The 16,854-nt window shown below is 36.3% G+C and overlaps 1 protein-coding gene across 1 annotated transcript in view; it reads right to left on the reverse strand.

The window, feature by feature from the left end:
• LOC139959749 (uncharacterized) overlaps window positions 1–16,854 on the reverse strand; it is a 150,099-nt gene that overhangs the window by 23,591 nt on the left and 109,654 nt on the right. Inside the window, exons 87-101 of the mRNA XM_071957583.1 lie at window positions 15,978–16,091; window positions 14,825–14,938; window positions 13,754–13,981; window positions 12,525–12,635; window positions 11,935–12,045; window positions 10,881–10,994; window positions 9,046–9,159; window positions 8,386–8,499; window positions 7,108–7,221; window positions 6,692–6,802; window positions 5,220–5,333; window positions 3,889–4,245; window positions 2,788–2,913; window positions 1,812–1,928; window positions 1,137–1,250 (exon numbers count right to left, since the gene is read on the reverse strand). Coding sequence (XP_071813684.1) covers window positions 1,137–1,250; window positions 1,812–1,928; window positions 2,788–2,913; window positions 3,889–4,245; window positions 5,220–5,333; window positions 6,692–6,802; window positions 7,108–7,221; window positions 8,386–8,499; window positions 9,046–9,159; window positions 10,881–10,994; window positions 11,935–12,045; window positions 12,525–12,635; window positions 13,754–13,981; window positions 14,825–14,938; window positions 15,978–16,091 — 2,073 coding nt within the window. The remainder of the gene's footprint in view (window positions 1–1,136; window positions 1,251–1,811; window positions 1,929–2,787; window positions 2,914–3,888; window positions 4,246–5,219; window positions 5,334–6,691; window positions 6,803–7,107; window positions 7,222–8,385; window positions 8,500–9,045; window positions 9,160–10,880; window positions 10,995–11,934; window positions 12,046–12,524; window positions 12,636–13,753; window positions 13,982–14,824; window positions 14,939–15,977; window positions 16,092–16,854) is intronic.

The following is a 16,854-nucleotide window of genomic DNA, read 5'->3' on the forward strand; positions in this document are numbered from 1 at the left end:
ACAAGAACAAAACATTGAAAGAGAATAGTGTGCAGCAGAAAGTATGAGTGAGTGTGCAGAGAAAGTTTGTCATGACAGATAATGGATGACATTTTCATGAAAACATAGTTGGAGAAATGTCTCTACTCTCCTTAAAATTGAATAAGAGTAATCTAGACAATTCAAATGAAAGATGAAAATGACAAAATTAAGTGACAGAGGGAGTTGATGACACAAATGTAAAAAGTATTGATATAGAAAAATTGAAAGAAATAGAATTTTCTCAAGAAAAGATTGACTTCCAAACCAACCTTCTGCACAATTGGTCCCTGTCCAACCATTCACACACTGACATTGATAACTAGAATCATCACCAACGACACAATTTCCTCCGTTCCGACAGGGATCGCTGCTACAAGAATCCTCTATTAAACTCTCACAAAGAGTTCCAGTGAAGACAACAGGACAAATACACCTGAACATGTTTCCCTCATTTAGACAAAACCCATTCACACATGGACTACTGGAACACTCATCCAGATCTGAACAAGAACAAAACATTGAAAGAGAATAGTGTGCAGCAGAAAGTATGAGTGAGTGTGCAGAGAAAGTTTGTTATGACAGATAGTGAATGACATTTACATGAAAACATAGTTGGAGAAATGTCTCTACTTTCTTTAAACTTGAATGAAAGTAATCTAGAAAATTAAAATGAAAGATCAAAATGACCAAAATTAATTGACAGCGGGAGTTGCTGACACAAATGTAGAAAGTATTCATATAGACAAATTGAAAGAAATAGAGTATGAGTGAGGTAGTGGGCAGAAGAAGTTCGTTATTACAGATAGTGGAGGACATTTTGCATGAAAGTGTACAGCAAAAAGTTTGATGACATTATGAATGAAAACAGAAATTGCAACAGATTTTTAAGAAGGAAAAATTTGATATAGATAGCTTAAAACATTCAAAGTAAAAGAAGCTACATAAAAGGAGAAGAGAATTTCTACAAAGCTTTGTGAATGATCATGAGACTTGCAGATATTTTCTATCAGGGGTTAGTAAGCTGTTAAAAATTTCATATAAAGAAGGAATGAAATGTGCAAAAGACAGACATAAATCGGGAGAAAGTTTCACAGGATGATAAAAAGATCTCAAACCTGTCTGGCAGTTAGTTCCAGTCCAGCCGTTGAAACATTGGCAGCTGTATGCATTGGTTGTATCCGTACAAACACCGCCATTTCTGCAGGGATTACTGTTACAAGCACTGACTGCTGGAAACACACAAAAAAATGACATCAATTGAATTAACTCAGGTAAGCGGTAAAGCCTTTCAATTAATTTGTACGACAACTTAAAATTGTTCTTCCATTAAAACTAGCTCTTTGTGTTTCACAGACAATTATCCAATTCTCAGCAGATCTACTAAAGTTACTTGTATATGAATGAAGTCATTGGTTTGCTATTTGTTCTAATCAAATAAATTCTTGTTCCTCTCTGAAGACAATCTTTTTGATTTGTGAGTCACTTTCACTGTTTGGCTCTTTTATAGATAAACTGATATAGAATTTTTAATCAGTAGCGAAAATATGCAAAATGGAATTTAATGTAGCCAAACCAAAATTGTCTTCAATATGGGGCATGCCCAAAGCTATTACATTACTAGCTCACAATGAAATGTTGGAATAGGTTGTTGTAAGAGTTAGTTAAGTCACGCTGGCTAAACATGATATTTATGTATCATATGAATTAATGATCATATTGGGACATAATTGTGGATATCTGAGATGTTATATATGTAAATTATATATGCAAATGAGATTGCAGTTTCTTACCAATCTGGGTCTGACAGCGATTTCCACCAAAGCTTGAAGAACAGGTACAGATGTAGCCGTTTGGAATTGTGACACAGGTTCCAGCATTAAGACAAGGATCACTGTCACAAGCAGAGCCTGGAAGTCAAACATATACACGGTATTAGGAAATTAGTCTAACTTGTGAACATTGAATCCTTATCAAAGACTGCCAATTTGGGCTCATCATATCATCCAGTTCATTTCAATGAAAGAAAATTAAACTAGCTTCTTAGAAAAGAATTGATATAAAACATCCCAGGCAGGACTTAGGAACTAAACCTATCAAAATATATTTACAATATTTTCTATGTATCTAATCAGTGATGTGTGCTAATTGGGGAAAGAGGAGGAGGAGGCTGGGCTGTGGCTCTCCCACTTCAATCAGTCAGGAGATTTTTAAAAAATCAAAAGAATTTATTAGCACAACCTTGTATTATAATTAAAGACATAATTTATAGTCTATTTAAAGTAGTCTCAGTAAGCAGCATTGGATGTTTTTTGGGACAACCTTACAGCCACACCCCTAAAATGATCAGTCAGGGCAAAACTTGCAATTGTCCCCCCACCCCCCTCCCCATCATTCCTAAACCTTTGAAATACTGTGCACATCACTGCACCCAGTTAATACAATTGCTCAATGACAGTAATACATACTGCTTCCATATAGTTTAACACTATAAAATGGATGGGGTAACAGGAAAAGGTACAAGGGAGGGCAAGAGTATGGAATGGAAACCAGAAAATAGAGACAATATGAATGAAACTTTTATAGTACCAAAACAGGTGTCTATTCCTATCAAGTTTCCAAAGAGAAGTTAGTATTGTACCTACATAATGAAGTACCAAGCTTGTAATTAATTCTCATTAAATTGATCCAGTATGATGTATTTTTACATTACAAAACTTTTCTGGCTACAAAGTTGTAGTAAGGTGGTTGCATCCCTGTTCTGCTCACCTATGAGTGTGTCACATGTGGTCCCTAAGTATCCCGAGGCACAGTTACAGGTGAACCTGTCCGATTGATCGATGCATGTACCTCCATTCTGACAGGGGTCACTGAGACAGGGAAACTGGGTGCCAGCTGGAGAGAAAGAAGAGAGAGGGGGGGGGGAATATTATTTGTTGTGATTACCAACATAAACATTCATCAAGTCATTAGGTATGTGCTGTGAATTATGTTTTAATCATGGTTTAATAGTTTGCTCCTTTCTTCATAAAACGGGCTAAAATCTGCAAAGGAAACACCTAATCATGACAGTATTATATAGGTTATTTCAAACTGGGGTGGTATCCCTGGTAACCTGGTTTGAATGAAAGCACGACTTTTGACTGTATGGCGCCCCCAGACCAATGAAATATTTCAAAAGGGATCCCTTCCGAACTTAGTTCAGTTCAGTTGGTAGAGAGTTGGTTTCCTGAGATCACTGATTGGTTCCATTTATACTTAATTATTAACTATGTTTTAATCTTTTGTGTATTCTTTGTTTAAAACTGTTTTATTATTTACATATTTCTGAATTTGTTTTGGACTATATGCGTTCAGGGCTTTAATTATTATCGTTTAGTACGGATGATTTTATATTGTTGCTTTAGGCTTTTACATTTTGTGCCTTATTGGTTCTATATATTTAATTTTTTGGTTTCTGTTACTATTTGTTTTTAGGTTTTACATTTGTAAAGCGCTTTGAGCAGCTTTGCTGATTATGCGCTATATAAATATTACTTATTATTATTATTCCCCTGCAGGGTTCAAATTTGGGCAGCAGTTTTGAAAACTCGGAATTTTGTTTCTCATAAGATGCTATGTTTGCTCTGTAGAAAACTGCTAAACATCTTTACACCTGTATAGAAACTTGATCACTTTGAATAGCATATTGCAATGTACTACAGGATAAACTTATTCTCTTTCAATTTTGCAATTTCCCAGTCAGATTTTTCTGCTTAAATTTGCTTAATTGAACGGTAAATAATTTCACAAGAACTGAACGAGAGAGAAGAAAAAAAGCCACTCCACAATCCCTTCAGTGCTTTCTTTTTGTATCCTTTGCATACTCACTGTAGCATTCATCTTGTATCTGCACACTGAATCCAGTCTGCTCTTTGTTCGAGTCTGTTTCAAATGTCATCCACATAACGTTGGTCGGGTTAATATAAGCCGTCGGTACGTCAGACCCTGTGAACTCTCGTTGCTGTGTGGACTGGCTGAGCGAGTTATCTCCAAATCCCGTTCGGACCTTGTCAAACGACGGTTCCACGTCAAAAGCAGTGAAGACGACCCTGATGCGGGTGCCAGTATCGGCGCGGAAGATCCAGAGACAGTCCAGAGAAGGATCGTAGTTGGCGGGATAGTTAGGAGAGCTTATTGAGGTCACCCCACAAGTCGGGATGTCGATTGACTGTCGACAACCAGTGTCTGAAATTGGCAAAAGCAGATTGAACGAGGTTATACAAAGAGAAACTTTTATGAATTTTACGATTTTTTTTATCATATTTTGTTAAAAAATAGCTTTTCTGTAAAAATTCTCATCAATGGAAAAGACTTACTTATTTACCAAAACTGACGATGAGAAAATATCTGCCACATAAGATATAAATCTATGGATAATGAGTTTTCATATTTTTGAGTTTAAGAAATTCCCTCAGAACTGGAAATTATATTTAAAAAATATTAATAATTCTATTTACGAAATTAATATAGGGTATTATTACAAACTTCTTACAGACTACTTAATTATTAACAGTTGTTTGATAAATTTCTCATAAGTGACAATCAAAATGATAACAAGTTGTGGAGAAGGATTAAAAAAAAGATCGCTTTGCATTAGTTAGGGATCAAATTGAAGAGTAAAATTGACAAAGATGATACACCTGTATTATTTATAGATATTACTCTGTGAAGTTTCTAATAATGAAGAAAAATAAAATAAGAAATGGCTGTAATTGTTTGCGTTGAAAAGAAAGGTTTATGTTTCACGATATATTTGTACCTGAAGAGGCAATGTATGCAATGAGTCTAACACTTTCTCATATCAGACAAAACAAAGGTTATAACATATAATATATATATATTTATTTTATTTTATCTGTAAAACCCAATGTACTTACAAAATATAAATAAGAAATAAATAAACAAAGCATATTAGAGCAAATATGAAAGAAAATACTAAAGATTTATTTTGCAAAGTTTGACATATGATCTATTCTTTCTCCTTATTGAGTTTTCTAAAAGGTAATCATGCATTCCCCCCTCCCCACCCCCTTTGATTTCTTTTTATGAAGTGATTGATGGGATGGGGGAGGGTGAGGGAGACCTGGTTAAATTGGGATTCACATATATGTGAGGGACTATTATATTTTTTTTTACACTGCACAATACTGAAGACTCACTTGTTTCACATAAGGGACCTGTAAAACCGTCCGGACAGCTACACGTGTACGCATTTAGGCCATCGATGCAAATACCTCCATTCTGGCATAGGTTACCACTGCAATCATCAGTATCTGAAACAAACACACAAAAGAAAAAAAATATTTATTTAAAGAAAAATACTATTTATGGCATTGAAAACTTACTGATAATTTCTTTGTGTACCATTTCGAATTTCTAAATATGACTACACATTGACATTGAATTAAAACAGAGTAATTTATATCTAAAGGAAGTCAGGGCAGGCCACGAAAAGATATGTGAAAAAACAGTGACATTATACAGGTTACAACTCTACAAGATATGAACAAATTTATCCCCCCCCCCCTTTTTTTGGATTGCAAAACTTGAGATCTTATATGTTAACATTTCTGTAAAATGATAAGAGCAGAGGTGAATAATGACATTTTAGCTTTACTTGATTCAGTTGGATTGACTAAGGTAATGTTTAGAGCAAGGTGTGTGTGAACAATTTACACTATAGCCAATAGTCTTATGTCTTCTGCTGGTACATGATGGAAATTTGTGTAAACCAATCAAAAACTATCAACGCTTCAAATGCTATCAATTCCTTCAAAATGCTTAAAGAAATGGATGCATGAACAGCCCAAATGGATGCATGAATCGCCCAAATGGGGGATTTTAAGAGCATGTAAAGGTAAAACCTTGGAATCATCAACAGCTCTTACATGCTTCACTCAACTTCATTGCTATATGCACCAGTTGTTTCTATGTTGATATTTGTTTTTCAAAGTTTACTGTCGTCGGGGGCACAATAAATAATAACATTTGCAACCAAGACTGGTCCCTGAGAAAGACTGCCTGGAATACTAGTTTCCGTTCAACAAACTGTTGTGTTTAACAAACTCTCGCAGTTGAGTTCAAATCTGTGCAGAGGGGAAAGGTTGGTAATGACTTTGCATACAATTGAGATCGCTGTTGAGTAATATTCTTAGAGCGGTGTGACATCTGCCTGGAGGACATCTTGAGTGGTCGCTAAAAGGCATTGAAGACTCGCCCCAAACCGTGTGCGGCCATCTGAAAAAGTTAACTTTCTGTTGCTTGCAAGTGAAGTTTTTTTCGTGTCGCTACAAAATGCAGACAGTAATGAAACGTGATACCTTGTTATCTTTAGCTGGACCTGAGATGTCCATTGCTGTATCGTTTGTACACTGTGCTGTGGGTATTGACCGCAGCTATATGTACTGACTGTACACTTGTGTCTAATTACCGATGGTAGCAAGCTGTGTGTGTGTATTTTCTGGGATCGATGGTGGTGTCTAACACTTCTGTTACACCTCATTCGAAACTAGTACAGATTACCGGCATTAGACGTTTCTTATTGCACGAGTCTTCACACCCTTTAAGGAGAGATTGAGGTCAGCTGCAAAGAGTGGGTAGCTCTTGCACTAAGAACTCTACAATAACTTACTTAATTGGCAAAGAAGTCCTGAATATCCAGAGTTACAGACGCATCTAAACCGGTTAGCTTCGTTGATACAAACACCGTTGAGGCATGGATTGCTAGCACATTCATCAGTGTCTAAATATAGAAACACAGGTACAGAGAAAACACGATTAAAGTCACGGTCAAAGTCATAGTTAATATTTGCTTTGAAAGTATTACACATGAGAGGTTATCAAAGCTCTTTTTTAACACTCAATGCAACAAAGGCCGAACATTCACTACATTTGGTCTTGCTGGATTAATTTGAGAACATTTTGAGGGACCAACACGAAACATTCTTTGCTATCTAATTGTACGAATGGTGAATTGAGGCAATGTTTATATCCCAAAGCAAACCCCAACCAACACTTCAAGTAGTGATTCTTCTACGTTTTACTCACCTAAATCGCAGAGTTCTCCCGTCCAGCCGTTATTACAGATGCAGGTGAAAGTATTGATGCCATTAACACAAAAACCGCCATTTTCACAGGGAGTATTATCACATTCATTAATCACTAAAGAAGAATGCAATTTATGAAAGATAAGCAAAATATGTGGATATTTTTATCAAATAAAATGCCTGATAGAAAAATGGATGACCAGACAGACAAGGCTTGGATGGCTCAATTTGATTTGTTGATTTGTGCACCGGAGGTAACTGATTCAAATCCCATTTTAAACAAAAGTTTCTTTGCCCTTATCAAATTTTCAAAAGCAAAATTTGAACAGATAGCAATCAGAACTATTTGAATTGGACAAACTAGGTAGATTCAATAGGTTTATAGTATCAAACAACGTTATTCTGTTATTCCAATGACAAAGAAAATTGTGCCAATTTCATTGACAAATTCATAGAAGACAATGCAATTACTTTATCAGTAAACTATGTAGTCATCAAGTTACATTTCGTTTTGGGCACCCAAAACTGTAATCATTAGTTTATCGCCTAATATTTCCTTTTAGAAGACTCTTTCGAATTAGAAGAAAAGACACTTTTTCTGCAAAAAACCCAACAGATTCACAATGAACACATTTTCAACCCTTTCATAGAATTTTCATGAATTTTCCATTTTCTTAACTAAGGAATTCCATGACCTTTCGCCATAGAACAAAGTGAATTTCATGGCCTGGAAATTCATTTTCAAAATTTCAATAACTTTTCCATGACAGTAGGAATGATGCACGATGGACACTTTGATCGTATCGGAACAGTACACATGCTGCTTAGAAATTTCACATTGGATCAAAAGAAGAAAAACATTAGGAGAGTCCTATGACTTGTATAAGTAAAGGAATCGGATCAATTTTCTCAATTCCCATAAAAATGCAATGAAAGGGATCAATTATATTCTTTTTTATGCCATAATACACTCCAAACACTTGACATATGATTGAAACTTTGTTTAAATAAACTTTCTTCAGAAAACAGTCAAGCTCCTACATACATTTTCCGGTTGATAAATTTAAAAGCAATGCAGAATGGGAAAGCAATAGGTTTAAAAGGAAAAAGGGGAGAAGTTTAAGCAGTCCGACTGGGGATGCTGGGTAACAACATGAGGTGTGGCAACAGACAGGACAGCATGAGGATGTCTAGGTGGAGGCCACCGGACAGGAGCAGCTTAGGTAACAGCTCAGATTAATTGGATCGCTAGACACCTATGAGGTTTGTGCATACTTACCTTCATTACACGTAACACCTCTGTACCCAAGTTCACAGACACAAACGTAACCGTCGGTGCGGTCGAAACAAAACCCATTATCTGAACAAGGGTTGCTAAGACATTCATCAATTTCTAAAAGCAAGGGAATAAATAGAACATGAAGAAACCAGACATACCAGAAAAACACAATCACGAACATACCATAGACACAAATAGTTTAGACACCTACAGAAGCTTTGTGTGTGAGGAATTCCAGTACACTAGTCAGTGACTAGGTAACCTTTTCAAAACATTGTATGGAGAACCAACCACATTGTGGTTACCATGGAAATAAACTAAATTGGAATTGAATTTTGTGATAGATCACTTTCCCACAAAAATGATACAAATGTGCAAATTAGAAATTAAGTTTCAGTTCATTCAAAAGAAAAAATACGCAACTTAAAATTGAGTTTCTGACACAAAGTTGCTTGACAATGTAATCTGGCACTATACCTCATTAGACATTGTGCAAAGTAAATCACACATTAGAAATGCAAATTAGCATTTTTCAAAGCTGCATACTTACATCATGTATCTCACTACAGAAAATCTGGTTTTAAGTCATAAAATAAAGGACAACATCATGAGGAGGAAGAGACCAGGAAGAGAGAGAGAGAGAGGAAAATCAAGACTCACCGTTTTCACAATTTCCACCGAAATATCCCCGACTACAACTACAAGTGTAGCCATTACTACCATCATTACATGTAGCTCCATTCTGGCAAGGGTTGCTGAAACATTCATCTATATCTATGAATAGGAAGCAGAGAGGTGGCAGGGATACCAATCACCGACAAATCAATAAACGAATAAACAAACCCACATATGCAAAAACATAGAACAGGGGATAACGAATACACAAATAAGCAAAACAATGAAAAGAACAGTCCAGAGGTAAATTTGATTGTTGACGACGTGTAATAAAGGAACGCTATCTAACCGTCCTCGGGAATTTTTTTACTCAATTACGACATGCTTTTTCGGGATTTGAATTTGGTGCTATGTGTTTTGGTGTACAAAGAGCAAAGAGCAAATAACAGGTATGATGTAATAGATGTCTTTGGCACAAAAAAGGGCCATTTTTGGGTGTTATGTTTACTTTCAATTTTTTCTTGATGCAGTATGATTTAATAGACCAACTGGTAGCTAGAAATTTAACAAACACTTTAGGGTAAAAAGAATACATGTACCAAACTGCCAATTTTAATACAGCAAGAGTGAAAAATAAAGCAAAAACAGAAAACATATTTTTCCTAACTGTGACATCACACATGTTTGCTCTGAGTTCACTTTCGGGTTAAAACAATGGCCACCCCAGCTATAAATATTTCAAAATGGAAATGTATAAATTCAATGCAAATTTCACCAGAAAAGCATAAACTAAATTCCTTAGTTATAGTCAAAACTAAAGTTTACCTCTGGACTATGCTTTCAAGATATATGTTGATATGCAATGGGATTATGAGAAGCAAAATATGGAGCATCTACTGCCAGGGCTCGAAAACACTGATGGAAAGTGGTCATTTTGTCCTGCAAATTTGCAAATGTACCAAAATAACCCTCAACCCCACCCCCCCCCAAAAAACCCCATCCAGATATACCTGACAAAAGTAAACAAATGCCATATATCATGATTTGGAGGAAGGGGGGGTTCTTTTTCGAGCCCTGTTACAATGCCATAAAATACCAGCAATAAAGTAATAAAGCAATAAAGAAAAAGTATGCACTGCTGACACTGAGCTTTCTATGTATCTATTACCATAACATTACAACCGTCATACCTGCTGTTACCATAGCAACTGTTGTTGGGGCTGAACAGATTCATGAAATAAATACATGTTATTTTAATAAATATTTTTCATTTTTTATTCTCAAAAGTATTCCCACACTTTCATCAAACGAGAGCACAGAAAGAGTCTCCGAGAATACAAAATTGACTTGTACACACACTGACCAAAATCTTGGTGACCATGAAAGCTCTGATGCAATATGTTAGTCTTATTCAAAGCCTACAGACTTTTGAGAGTACAGAAACCCTATGGAGTACCCATCTCTCCTTTTGATATTTAAAGGCAGCCTTTGCTAATGCTAGATTAATTAAGTGCATGCAAGTTACAAAACCCATTTTGTGAATAAGTCTCACTTTTAATTTGTCCATCTTTTGCTTCTTCATTAGTCATATTTATATTCTTTAAGAGAAGTTTAAGTTATCTTACAACTAACCTAGAAGTACAAAGTAATTTTTTCTTTTCTACAGCAGTGATAGTTGTTGACAACTTTACACTCCATTCAATAGTGCTATTGAGTAGTCTGAGTAAGGCCACTTTGACACCCACTAAAATTACTTCAAGTTAGGTACCTCCAACCTTGGCAAATTTTCTTTCTCTGGTACGGCAATAACAAATTAATAACAAAAAAATCTAATATTGAAGAAGAAGAAGAAGACACAGTCAATCCCCAAAACAACTTACTGAATTCACAGTTTGTGCCTAAGAATCCCTGGGGGCAATCACAGAGATACCCTCCGACCAGATCAGTACAACCTCCACCATTCTGGCATGGTGAACCAAGGCATTCATTTATATCTGAATAGATCAATTATAAACAAGAAAAAACAAATATTGACTGAACTGGTAAATCATTTTATTTGCAGGACAGGGTGATGAAGGTAGGCATAATTAGATAGCTGATACGATTGTTATCATTAGGTCATGGTTTTGTCTATATCTGGGGGGGGGGGGAGAAAGACTGTATAAGATGCTAACTTTCACAGACAGGAGGGAAATTGTTGTAAAGAATGATCACTGTCCTAGAAGAAGTCAATGATGTCAAGTGGAGAAAGAGAACAAGGAAAAATCATCTCTGAAAGCAGCTTATGCAGTTTAATGTTACCACCCTTAATGAATAAATAACTTAGTGTACAAAAAAACATACAATAAACATACACAATACAAAACAACATACACAAAACATACACAAAAATCATACACAATAACATAAAGATTGGTTAAATTTTTAAGACAATAAGTATTACAGCTACCTTTAATTGACAATTTTCCCATTCTTACAACCTCACACTATAACTGTTCCAGCAATGTTATGTACTAAGTCGACAAGTGTCTACTTTCCTTCTTTACTACGAAAAGCCTAGGCTACATTTCTCTGTGGTGTTAGTATGGTAGGTCTTGACCAAGTGATCAAGTTTATCTTGAAAAAGCAGCAAGACTTTCTCAAGAGTTTTGATCTTTTACAATGACAATTATTAAACACAATTCAGAAAACATCACCATATGTTTAATATTCAGAAACACATTCGATGAGAGGAAGAATTCTACTGCAAAGATAACCAGTAGGAGTATGGATGTGTTCTAACTAACTCTGATAAATAAAATCGGTTATTTTCTTTTTCTTTTTTAAACTTAAGAAGAACCACATTACCATTGAAGCTACGGAAACAAAGCAAACATGGATAAGACCTGACACAATATTGTAACATTCTGTATTGGAACCCAAAAGATTACTCACCTTGATCGCATCTTGTGCCCTGATAGCCCAGGAAGCAGTTACAAGTGAATCTGTCCAGTTCGTTAGTGCAGATACCGTTCTCACAAGGATTGCTACTACATTCATTGATATCTGTGGATATGCATAGACAAATATATATAGATCCCTATCTATATATATATATTTAATTGAAATCACAATGAGTTGGAAAATCAAGAACAGTGAAATTTTTTTCCAGCCTCCACCGTGATTCGAACATGGGCCTCCCACTTCATATGCGGACACCCTAACCACTAGGCCATGGATGCTGATTGTATGTCCAGAGGTTCAAAACCTGTAAGGAGGTCGTAATTCCACTGTAGGCGTTTGTCACCTGTATATGTGACAATATACGTGTATATATATATATATATATATATATACATATATATATATATGTATATGTATATATATATATTGAATTTTTAAGTAAAGATCCCTCTGCTCAAAGTAGTGCTTAAAGACAAGAATGCTGTTTTGATGGTGGCAATGTCTAAATAAATCTTTTCTCATTTCTGACATCCTCTTAGCTTTACAACAGATACATATTACTTAACAGACAGTTCACTCACCTTGATTACAATTAGCTCCCTCCCATCCAGGCTCACAGATACACTGATAGCCAAGCTGTCTGTCCACGCACAGTCCATTCTGACAGGGATTACTGGAACATTCGGAAAAGTCTGAAATTATATCAATGCAGTAAAACATAGTATAGCATTAAATGTAGCCAAAGCCCCACACCAAACATACTACAGTAAACCATCAAACATATGACAGTATACCATCAAATATAATATACCATCAAGCATACCACAGTAAATCATTAAACACAACCCAATTCAAAATAAAATAAACCACAGTACACAACATCACAGCATCACACACACACCCATACCCACCGTACACCATCAAACACACCATTCAAAATACGGCAGAACACAACACCATACACCATTAAACATAGACCAGTGCACCATGAAACATTCTACAGTACACCATTGAACATAGCCTAGTGCACCATCAAACACGCCACAGTACACCATCAAATGCACCACAGAACACCATCAAACATAACACAGTACCCCATTAAACATAGTCCAGTAACCCATCAAACCTACCATAGTACACCATTAAACATAGACCAGTGCACCATGAAACATTCTACAGAACATAGCCTAGTGCACCATCAAACACGCCACAGTACACCATCAAATGCACCACAGTACACCATCAAAGATAACACAGTATCCTATTAAACATAATCCAGTAAACCATCAAACATACCACAGTCCACCATTAAACATAATCCAGTAAACCATCAAACATACCACAGTATACTATTAAGCAAATGTAGTACACCATCAAATACAGACAAATATACCATCAAAATGTAGCAAATACCAGAGCATACCATCTTATAAATCATAGTACATCATCAAACATAGTCCAATACACAATCAAACAGTCCAGTACACCACTTAACACAGTGTATAGAACACCATCAAGAATGGCCCAGCACATCAATAAGGAATTCCTTTACAACACCAACATAGCAAAGAACTAGGGATTATTTTCATCCAGTATCATATAGCAGAATATATTGCAAAATACAGATATGAATCATAACTTACATGCATACTTCTTCGGTACTCTATTAGAATTAATATTCATAAACCTATGCGAATGCCACCAAACATAGTCCCTTGCGCCATCATTACATGGTCTAGTACACAATCAAACATACATTAAAGTAAACCCAATTTTTATTTAAATTACGGCACAACTCAGATTGCTTTACCATTGGTACAGAATACTCCGGCCCATCCGTCGGTGCAAATACAGGAGAACTGCCCTCTCTCATTCACGCAGGTGCCTCCATTCTGGCACGGTTGGCTGTTGCACTCGTTGACGTCTATCTGGCAGTTGATCCCCTGGAATCCCGGTGCACAGGCACACGAGAAGAAGTTACGAGCGTTGGTACAGGTACCGCCATTCAGACAGGGAACACTGGAACACTCATTAATATCTATGCAAGTGAATTACGATACAGGGAGACGGATAGACAGTTAGCAAAAGATGGAAAGGAATATGACAGTTGTTTTACAGTAAATTTTGAAAGAAATATCAATTGGAACAGTATCTTAGTTGATATGAGTGGGGAGTTGAGTGGTTGGGAATAGGTTAGGATCGGGAGTAGGGGATCGGGTAGGGGTGGGATGAGACGAGATAAGAGGATAGAATCATTTTAAGGGCTGAGAAAACATAATGGAAACCTTGAAGAGATGTACTTTTTCCTTCTAAAAACGAATGGAAAAACACAAGATGATGAATCTAGAATTGTAGATCCATATTACATAACAGTGATACCTGAATCAGTCAAATATACTTTGCACTCTAAAAATTGATTAGAATGCCAAGGTAACACAATCTAATAACAAAGGCATTTCCCACAACAATTTCACTCAGTTTGTCATCTGCCAATGCTTATTCATATCCTTTATTGATACTCAGAATTCATGGAAGGCTTGATCTAAAAAAGAACTTGTGCAGGCACTTCGGATACTAAAAAAATAAATAATAATAATAAATGGCAGACAGGAAAATTATCGGCAAATTTTGAAAGGTGATTGTGACAGTATCGTTGAGAACAAGAAATCCTCCCAGCAGACTTTTTTCTTTGGAATAACCATTAAAAACTCCTTACCAACTCCTAAGTCCACAATTTGTAATTTGATCCTATTTCATATTGTTTACTTTTAATAGCGACATTATCACTACAAGTGTTTAATTCTATCGCTTTATCTTGTTCGACGGATATGATTGATTTAAATAAAATTGAAATAAATTAAAGTAATAAAGAATCAATTACCTTGGTTACAGTCTGTTCCGGTGTATCCGTTAACACAAGTACAGGTGTATCTATTCTGTCCATTGGAACAAATGCCTCCATTTTGACAAGGATTGCTGAGACATTCGTTGATATCTACGTAAATAAAAAACAAATTGTTTCAATGTTACTAAGAAAAGGATGATGATATAGTCCATAGGCAGATCAGTATTGTCCATAAATGGATCTAGAACAATTGCAGGGGGTACACAGGCTTTGATGGGATTAGGGAGGTCCAGTACAGAAGCTTTGATGGGATTAGAGAGGTCCAGTACAGAGGCTTTGATGGGATTAGGGTGGTCATGTACAGAGGCTTTGATGGGATTAGGGAGGTCCAGTACAGAAGCTTCGATGGGATTAGGGAGGTCTGGTACAGAGGCTTTGATGGGATTAGGGTGGTCATGTACAGTGGCTTTGATGGGATTAGGGAGGTGCAGTACAAAAGCTTCGATGGGATTAGGGAGGTCTGGTACAGAGGCTTTGATGGGATTAGGGTGGTCATGTACAGAGGCTTTGATGGGATTAGGGAGGTACAGTACAGAAGCTTCGATGGGATTAGGGAGGTGCAGTACAGAAGCTTCGATGGGATTAGGGAGGTCTGGTACAGAGGCTTCGATGGGATTAGGAAGGTCCAGTACAGAGTCTTTGATTATTAGGGAAGACCAGTACAGAGGCTTTGATGGGATTAGGGAGGTCCAGTAAAGAGGCTTCGATGGGATTAGGGAAGTCCAGTACAGGGGCTTCGATGGGATTAGGGAGGTCGAGTGCAGAGTCTTCGATGATTAGGGAGGACCAGTACAGAGGCTTTAATGGGATTAGGGAGGTCCAGTAAAGAGGCTTCGGTGGATTAGGGATGTCCAGTACAGGGGCTTCGATGGGATTAGTAAGGTCGAGTGCAGAGGTTTCGATGGGATCGTACGATTAATACCATTGGTAAACAAATTGGTTAAACTAACATGCATTATTGAGATTGATATGTTTTTACAAAAATAATGCTTTGCCAAAATATAAAATGACTAATAAATCATACCTTTGAGAATAGCTAATACAAAATTAAATGATCACAGCTTTTATAATTTATAAAGGCGAACCAGGCAAAAATACCACCAAGGCTTGCTTCTTTCTTTTATCTTACCTTCATCACAATTTGTTCCAGTCCAACCAGATGGACAGATGCAAGCGTATGAATTCACTAGATTCCTACAAATTGCTGTGTTCAGACAAGGATTGCTGGCACATTCATCAATATCTGATTGAAAAGGAAAAGATGAAAAGTTTTCTATGAACCACAAGATTCTTAGAAATAAAACTGCTCTACAAAGAAATTGTTACATTCCTTTCACATGATAAATCATACACACATTATGGAAAACATTGTTACACTGCTTTCACATAAAAAAAATCAAATCATAAAAATATTAAGGAAAACATTATAACATTATGAACATCAAGACATTCTTACATTAAAGATGAAGTGAAGTTCAAGGTGATGTGACAAAATGCATCATAGAATTATTACAAAATGGGCTGAAGAATTGCAATGCTCAAGTTTCAGGCATGACAAAAACATTGTGAGCACAACGGTTTGTAATATGGTATGTATACCATATGATATGCCTTTGCACCCTATTCATAAATCAATATTCATAATACCATAGTACAAATTTGTATATCTTTATTTATCTCCAGGCATTTCTATGGGAGGAGAAGCAGTTAGCACATAGTTAAGCAATGATTGCACGATACTGATTCCTAAAAGCCTTTCACATCAAATTCATGAAATACTATATGAACCCACCCCACCCCCCACCACCCACCACATTCAAGGATCACTATTTAGGCTTGTGCTAGCCTTGTGGTATGAATCACTATAAAGAATGACATAAAAAAAAACTGATTTATGCCTACTACCAACCCTTCCTGACTTCCTCCCCCCCCCCTCCCAACCCTCAATGGCTAAAGGTTGAAAATTTGATAACTGAATCCTGGTCAGAGGTTAATCTTTATAAAAA

The sequence above is a fragment of the Apostichopus japonicus genome, chromosome 19, assembly GCF_037975245.1.
Source record: "Apostichopus japonicus isolate 1M-3 chromosome 19, ASM3797524v1, whole genome shotgun sequence".
NCBI lineage: Eukaryota > Metazoa > Echinodermata > Holothuroidea > Aspidochirotida > Stichopodidae > Apostichopus > Apostichopus japonicus.